This window comes from Calliopsis andreniformis, chromosome 3 (assembly GCF_051401765.1).
Source record: "Calliopsis andreniformis isolate RMS-2024a chromosome 3, iyCalAndr_principal, whole genome shotgun sequence".
Lineage (NCBI taxonomy): Eukaryota > Metazoa > Arthropoda > Insecta > Hymenoptera > Andrenidae > Calliopsis > Calliopsis andreniformis.
Window position 1 is genome coordinate 39951 of NC_135064.1, and position 7580 is coordinate 47530.

Genomic DNA, 7580 nt, shown 5'->3' on the forward strand with positions numbered 1-7580 from the left:
GCTAATGAATGCGAGATGCAGCCACACTGTGATTCCCCCTCCATTATACACACTACTGCACGAGCCGTATGTACGTGAATTCGGCCCTTCGGATCACTTCGGATAGCTTCGGAAAGACGAGAGAGAAGGCAAACATCAAATCTTACTCTTGCGTTTCTAAAACGCTATTATGGTTTGGTCCAAGTCGCCCGCAAGCGGCATTGAGCGGCGCGAGTCACTGGTGAAATATTTCGAGCGTAAACTCTGATTTGATCTGCAAAAATAAATCAGTTTAATAAAAATTATTTTTCGAATTTATATAATTTGAATGTAAAAGATGATATACTTACAAGTTTTACACTTTCTACGTTCTTGATACCAGCCTTTAAAAACAATTAAAACAAGTTCATGATGGTTTCCTATTAATTTACTTACAGACAATAAGGGTAAAAGGATTTTACTTATCTCTTTGTATATGTGGCGAATTATTTCCAAATGGTTTTTGCTTCGGGTCTGGTCTGGGTTAGGTCTGGGTTAGGTTTGGGTTGAATTACAGTCCGCGATCGCTGGCGATCGCGGCGCCTGGCAAGCGTTCGCCTTCTTCTGTGAGGACATTATGACCCGGAAGGAGGCGGACGAGCGCGAGCGGGAGGTCGCAGACCCCGCTCGCGCAGAAAGAAGAGGGGCGCGTCGGGCAGCGGGGCGGCGGTTACGTGCCGCCCCAGCCACAGGTGGGGCTGGTCCCCCCTGACCTGCTCGCGCGTCCCTCGGCCGGGCGGAACTGCTATCCGCCCGGCACTAACAGGCGGTTCCCGCGCATAATGCCGCGGCGGGCTCGGCTACTGAGCCCGTCAGCCGCGCGCGGGACCGCCAGGGCCTGAGGTCACCGGGTTGGGGACCCGGTGGCCTCCTGTCAAAAGGCCCAAAAGGGGCGTCGTCGAGAGTGTGGCCCTCTCGGCGGCGCCAATCCCAAAAGGGAAACGAAGTGGTCGCGGGCGCTGGGCGCGTAGCGCGAGGCGTCCGCGGCCACGTGGGGAGGTTACACTCCCCACAGAAGAAGGAACTCCGCCGCGCTGGTAGCGGCGGAGGGAAGCGCGGGGGGCTCCGGTAGTGTTCGAAAGAGTTCCCGGAGTCCCCCTCATGCGCTGAAGATGGCCACCGTGGAGTTTTAGTGGGTGCAAGCCCCACACTACCCCGGGATTCCCCCATCCCGGGGTGTGCGTTAGGCATTTCTCCACGTAAAAAAAAAAAAAAATGGGTTGAATTACAGTGCTCGCCCGCCACCGGTCACGGCCCCCAAGAAGGCGCCGCGCATACGACCTCCCCGCGCTCCAAAAAGGGCTGCGGTCAGTTTGACCGTAGCCCCGGGGAGCGCAATGACGTACGCAGAAGTCATGGCGCGTGCAGTAGCCGGCGTACGTCTCCAAGATGTCGGTATCACGGACATTAGATACCGAAAGGGCCGCACGGGTCCTCGATCCTTGAGGTCCCCGGCCAAGAAAGCGCCGCTGGCGCAGATCGACTCGCTGAGAGGCTGACAGAAGTTTTCCGCGGCACGGACGTGAAAGTGTCCAGGCCCGTCAAATGCGCCGAAGCGCGCATAAGCGGCCTGGACGAGTCCGTGACCGCGGAGGCGGTGGCGGCCGCCGTCGCAGGCATCGCCAGTTGTCGCGCGGACGAAGTCCGCACCGGTGTAGTCCGCCGATCCGCGTCCGGGCTGGGCACCATTTGGATACGGTGTCCAGTCGCGGCCATGAGTAAAGTCGTGGCCGCCGGGCGCATCCGGGTCGGTTGGACGTCGGCGAGGGTCGAGCCTCTGGCTGCACGTCCCCAGCGGTGCCACACGTGCCTAGAGCTGGGGCACGTGCAGCAAAAATGCCCTGAAGAGGCAGATCGCCGCGCCAGGTGCTACACATGTGGTAGCACCGAGCACATGGCGCGGCAGTGCTCGGCCCCGCCGAAGTGCCCCGTATGCACTGACCTCGGCCGCCCAGCCAATCACAGGCTGGGCGCTAGGGCCTGCGCGCCGCCACCGCCGCGAAGGTGCAGGAAACCACACCCTACACCCGAGGCGTCCGGCCAAGTTGGCCCGGCCGCCTCGGCAACGAGGGACAAGGAGGAACCACGGGCCCCTGAGCCCGCACCGATGGAAGGAGGATCCGGCCGTGGGGAGGCCATAGAAATGGCCTAAAATTCACCCCCACGGCCAAAATACTTCAAGCCAACCTCAACCACTCGGCCGCGTTGCAGGACCTTCTGCAGCAGACGTTGGCCGAGCTTGGTGTGGGGTTGGCAGTCGCGGCGGAGCCATACCGTGTCCTCGACCGCCCAAATTGGGCGGGAGACGACCTTGGCTCCGTCGCGACAATAGCCGACGGCTCCGCGGCCCTCTGCGCTTTTGCGCACGGCCGCGGGTATGTCGCGGCAACTTACGGCGGCCTAGCGGTGGTCGGCATCTATGCCCCGCCCAGTGCCCCCCTCGCGACGTTTGAGCGGCTGCTGGACGAGGTCAGAGACGTCGTGTCCCGCTCTCCAGTCGGCCGCACCTTAGTCCTGGGCGACTTCAATGCCAAGTCTACGGCTTGGGGTTGTCCCGGGACAGACGCGAGGGGACAAACGGTGCTGGAATGGGCGGCAGGCGCGGGGCTCCTACTCCTCAACAGGGGCTCCGCAAGCACATGCGTGCGGTGGCAGGGCGAATCGATAGTCGACCTATCATGGGCGACGCCCTGCGCCGCGCGCTGTGTCATCGGGTGGAGGGTCGCGGAGGAGGTGGAATCGCTGAGCGACCACCTCCACGTGCTCATGCACGTATCCGCTGAACATCAGGACCCCCACCAAGCTCGTCGCCCCAGGGGCGGACAGCCGCCCCGCAGATGGGCCGCCAAGAAAATGGACGAGGACGCGTTGATGGCCGTCTCCCTCGCGATGGCCTGGCCGGAGCCGCCGGCTGGGCCCGTCGCGGACGTCGACAGCGAGGCAGTATGGTTCCGGGAGTCTCTGGCGGCGATCTGCGACGCCGCCATGCCCCGGACCGGAAAGCCTCGCAAGCGGGCCGTGTACTGGTGGTCGGGCGAGATCGCCGCCTTGCGCGCTGCAAGGGTGGCGGCTCGACGCCGCTTCACCAGGGCCCGCAGACGTGCCAACCGCGACGTCGCGAGGGAAGAAATGCTGTACGAGGGCTACCGAGAGGCAACGGTGGCCCTCCAGGCGGCCATCAAAAAGGCCAAGTCCGAGGCCTGGCGCGAGCTCCTAGACTCGCTAGACCGTGACCCATGGGGGCGACCGTATAGAATCGTCTTAGGGCGATTACGCCCTGCGGCGCCCCCGGTCACGGCGAGTCTCAACCCCCCCCCCCCCCCCCCCCCCCCCCCCCCCATTCTCCGGCGTGTCGTGGACACACTTTTTCCGGTCGATCCGGAGGAGCCACGGCCGCCGGAACCGGCGGACCCGACCACCTGGTCCGCCGAGTTGGGGGTCACGCAAGGGGAACTCGCTGCCGCCGTCCGTCGCTTGGAGGTGCGCGACACCGCCCCCGGCCCGGACGGAGTGCCCGGACGTGCCTTAAAACGGGCACTGCGCGTCCTCGGGCCCCGGCTGCTGAGCCTATTTAATGGCTGTCTGCAGTCGGGGCGGATACCGCTTCTGTGGAAGCGAGGGCGGATGGTCCTCGTCCCGAAGAAAGGCAAGCCCGCGGATTCACCCTCCGCGTACCGGCCCATCTGTCTCCTCGATAAAATCGGCAAACTATTCGAGCGCGTGCTCGCCCGCCGAATCGAGGAGGCAGTGTCCCGTGACGGTCCCGGCATAGCCGACTGTCAGTTCGGCTTCCGTGGGGGAAGATCGACGCTCGACGCGAACGATCACGTCAAATCCCTCACAGACACGGCCGTCTCCCAGGATGGGGTTGCGTTGGCGATCAGCTTAGATATCGCCAACGCATTTAACTCCCTGCCCTGGGGGGCAATAAGGGTGGCACTCCGAGAGCACGGGGTGCCGCCCTACCTTCAGGCCGTGATGTCGGAATACCTGCGGGACAGGGAAATCGAATTCCCGGGCCGGAACGGCACCCAGCGGAGGGTGCTCAGCCGGGGCGTGCCTCAGGGTTCCGTGTTAGGACCACTCCTATGGGACCTGGGGTACGACTCCGTGCTGCGCGGGCCCCTCCCCACCGGCACGAGCGTTGTCTGTTACGCCGACGACACGCTCATCGTTGCCGTGGGGAGGGATTGGGCGAGGACTGTCCGCCTGGCCGTGATGGCCGTAGCCCTGGTCGTCGCCAGGATCCGAGCCTTGGGGCTCAGGGTCTCGCCGCAAAAGACGGAGGTGGTCTGGTTCCACGGGCTGCCTCTGTCGCGGCGTGCCCCCCAGGCTCGGGTCTGGGTGGGTGATGCCCCCATCCAGGTCGAGGGAAGGTTCAAGTACCTCGGCCTGGAAATCGACAGCCACTGGCGCTTTGAAGAGCACTTCGACTGCCTAGTCCCCCGGGTTGTGGCCACGTCGACCATGCTTGGTCGACTTTTGCCCAACCTAGGGGGACGGATGAGAAGGTACGCCGCCTATATGTGGGAGTGGTGCGGGCCATGGCCCTCTACGGGTGCCCCGTACGGGCCCATGGCCCTCTACGGGTGCCCCGTATGGGCCCGCGGCCCGGTGGTCAGCCGGAGCGGTTGCGCCGCGTGCAGAGGCTCATGGCCATCCAGGTCGTGCGTGGCTACCGCACCCTACCCCACGAAACGGCGGCGGTTCTGGCGGGTGTCGTCCCCTTCGACATCCAGGCGGAGGCACACGCCGATGTGTATCGGCGTTTGCAAGCCCTCCGTCTGGACGGGGACGCCCCGCCAGACGCGGCGGTCGAGGCTGAGATGAAGCGCCAGTCCCAAAGATCCGCCCGCGAAATATGGCGGCGTCAGCTCCAACGGAGCGGCGCCGACCGACAGCGGGCGGTAGGGGCAGTCCTGCCCAGCTTTGATAGCTGGCTGGACCGTAGGCATGGTGGGCTCACCTACCGAATGACCCAGGTGCTCTCCGGGCACGGATGCTTCGGAGAGTACCTGGTGAAGATAGGTGCGGAGGCGATGGCCGGGTGCCACCAGTGCGGCGCGGAGCTGGACTCCGCGCAACACGCGCTGGAAGAGTGTTCAGCCTTTGCGGCTCAAGGGCGGGCGCTCCGGAGGGAGATGGGTGGCGACCTCTCCCTCCGAGCTGTTGTAGCCGCGATCGCAGGCGATCGCGGCGCATGGCAAGCGTTCGCCTCCTTCTGTGAGGATATCATGACCCGGAAGGAGGCGGACGAGCGCGAGCGGGAGGTCGCAGACCCCGCTCGCGCTGAAAGAAGAGGGGCGCGTCGGGCAGCGGGGCGGCGGTTACGTGCCGCCCCAGCCACAGGTAGGGCTGGTCCCCCCTGACCTGCCCGCGCGTCCCTCGGCCGGGCGGAACTATTATCCGCCCGGCACCAACAGGCGGCTCCCGCGCATAATGCCACGGCGGGCTCGGCTACATGAGCCCGTGAGCCGCGCGCGGGGTGGCCTCCTGTCAAAAGGCCCAGAAGGGGCATTGTCGAGGGTGTGGCCCCCTCGGCGGCGCTAATCCCAAATGGGAACAAAAAGTGGTCGCGGGCGCTGGGCGCGTAGCGCGAGGCGTCCGCGGCCACGTGGGGAGGTATCACTCCCCACAGAAGCAGGCACTCTGCCGCGCTGGTAGCGGCGGAGGTAGCGCGGGGGGCTCCGGTAGTGTTCGAAAGAGTTCCCGGAGTCCCCCTCATGCGCTGAAGATGGCCACCGTGGAGTTTTAGTGGGTGCAAGCCTCACACTACCCCAGGATTCCCCCACCCCGGGATGTGCGTTAGGCATTTCTCCACGTTAAAAAAAAAAAAAAAAAAAAAATGGGTTGAATTACAGTTGTGCGCCATAAAACCTATGATCAAAATTCAAGCATAGTGAAAACGATTTCCAATGAATTTATGTTCGATGAAAAGTATACGTAATTGACTTATCTTTTTAAATGTGTTGCAAATATTATTGCCTCCTTTCTTCGCGTTCTACGGCAGGATTTACGTTTTTGATACTGGCCTGTGAAAAACAATTAAGACAAGTTGATACTGATTTCCTATTAATTCACGTACAAACAATAAAAGTAGAAGGATTTTACTTATCTTTTTGTATCTATGGCGAATTATTTGCAAATCGGTTTTCCTTCGGATAAAGTAAGAAAGAAACAGCTGGAAGTAAAAATTAGTAGGAGAGTGTGAAAAAACCCTCCACCACCCCCGTCAAAGACGGTCCTCATCACTCTCCATATACACTTATTTGCAAATATATACAATTATAACTTGAGGCCATGGAACAGCACTTCATACGCGCTGATTCGCACTGACAAGTGCGATTGCGACTTTCAATTGCAATCGGACAGCACTTTATATGTACTGATTTTCACTCGCTCGGAGGCGGAGTCGCAATACCACATGGCATACTTTTTTACGTATACCATGGAACAGCACTGCATGCGTGCTGATTTGCACTCGTTTGTGCAATTGCGACTTTCGATTGCAATTGGACAGTACTTCATATGTACTGATTTTCACTCGCCCGGAGGCGGAGTCGCAATACCACATGGACCTTTAATTATAATATTTTGTTACCTTTTCTTATCCATCGTTAGATGTACTTTGTTTTTCAGTTGTACGTCTAGTTAGTTCTTTTACGTACAGAGGCTCTCTTGTCGGCTGGCCTCTAATGTACCTACTATCTACAATTTCTGCTAGCACACAGTCTTCGTAGAACCTCTTCAATTTTTCTTCCATTTGTATTTCCCAGAATTTGTCGTCTCTTTGTACTTTTGTGATTTTCATTCCTTTCGGGGTCCATGAACAGAAGAGAGCATCTTGTTTATTCGTTATGTGCAATTGTCCTTGCACTTGATAATAATAATAATGATTTTTATTCATCTCTTCACCCCGATAAATCCGTCGTATCGCAGGAAGCTGCTGTATTGCTTCGGTAGGCGATAAATTCTTTGCCGATTCTGGACATTTAATTTCAATTGTAGTGTCATCTTCCATGAGACCGTCGGGCGTCGCACCCAAATAAGGCACAACGGCATCGATAAAGAGGCCACACGGTAAAATAGGAATTCCCAATTCTACTTCTAGTTGCCTCAAGGCATTCACCTCGTTCTCTTTTCCGTATTCCAGGGAATGTAAATTCTGTACTTGCGGATACATTATACTTTTCAAAGTATTTATTCACGGCGTGTCCCTTCGTAATCGGCATATCTTGCCGAAATTAGACGCAGTTAATAATTTCTTTCTATAGGCCAACCATTTTTGACTATTGGCCTGATCACGAGTTTCCTCTTCGATCTTGTGTCGCATCCTTTGCCATTCGCGGAGTGTTGCCATGTGCCTCTCACACTCAGAAGAGTACACCGTCTCTTCCATGTCTGGCTTTTCCGCACTAAGGCCGTAATCCTTGTCGCATGCCTGCTTTTCATAGCACGAGGAGGATGCTTTCGCTTCTCGTGCATATTTTATTGCCATCTGCGATGCACGTTTACGTCGTTCTTCTAGTTTCTTTACGATGGTTGTTGTTGGTACGAACTAC

The 7580-nt window shown here is 58.9% G+C and overlaps 2 protein-coding genes across 2 annotated transcripts; one reads left to right on the top strand and one right to left on the bottom strand.

Moving 5' to 3' along the window:
- Nucleotides 1–800: 800 nt before the first annotated feature.
- On the top strand, nucleotides 801–4848 carry LOC143188745 (uncharacterized). The gene is made up of 7 exons (XM_076393169.1): nucleotides 801–829; nucleotides 1034–1055; nucleotides 1250–1360; nucleotides 1430–2144; nucleotides 2201–3800; nucleotides 4206–4685; nucleotides 4758–4848. Exons 1-7 carry the CDS (start codon nucleotides 801–803, stop codon nucleotides 4846–4848), a joined length of 3048 nt encoding a protein of 1015 aa, XP_076249284.1.
- A 1710-nt stretch (nucleotides 4849–6558) lies between these two features.
- On the bottom strand, nucleotides 6559–7201 carry LOC143188754 (uncharacterized). Its single transcript, XM_076393181.1, has 2 exons — nucleotides 6646–7201; nucleotides 6559–6596 (listed from the first exon to the last, which is right to left on the bottom strand). Exons 1-2 carry the CDS (start codon nucleotides 7199–7201, stop codon nucleotides 6559–6561), a joined length of 594 nt encoding a protein of 197 aa, XP_076249296.1.
- Between the last annotated feature and the right edge of the window lie 379 nt (nucleotides 7202–7580).

What these genes read in the sequence shown, in the direction of transcription:
- LOC143188754 (XM_076393181.1), bottom strand. Translation starts at nt 7,201, where the DNA reads ATGTATCCGCAAGTACAGAATTTACATTCCCTGGAATACGGAAAAGAG. An exon ending in ACGTACAACTGAAAAACAAA is followed by an intron (nt 6,597 to 6,645) that starts GTACATCTAACG and finishes TTATAATTAAAG; the next exon opens with GTCCATGTGGTATTGCGACT.
- LOC143188745 (XM_076393169.1), top strand. Translation starts at nt 801, where the DNA reads ATGCCGCGGCGGGCTCGGCTACTGAGCCC. An exon ending in GCCCCGGGGAGCGCAATGAC is followed by an intron (nt 1,361 to 1,429) that starts GTACGCAGAAGT and finishes CACGGACATTAG; the next exon opens with ATACCGAAAGGGCCGCACGG. An exon ending in CCCGGCATAGCCGACTGTCA is followed by an intron (nt 3,801 to 4,205) that starts GTTCGGCTTCCG and finishes TGCCGTGGGGAG; the next exon opens with GGATTGGGCGAGGACTGTCC.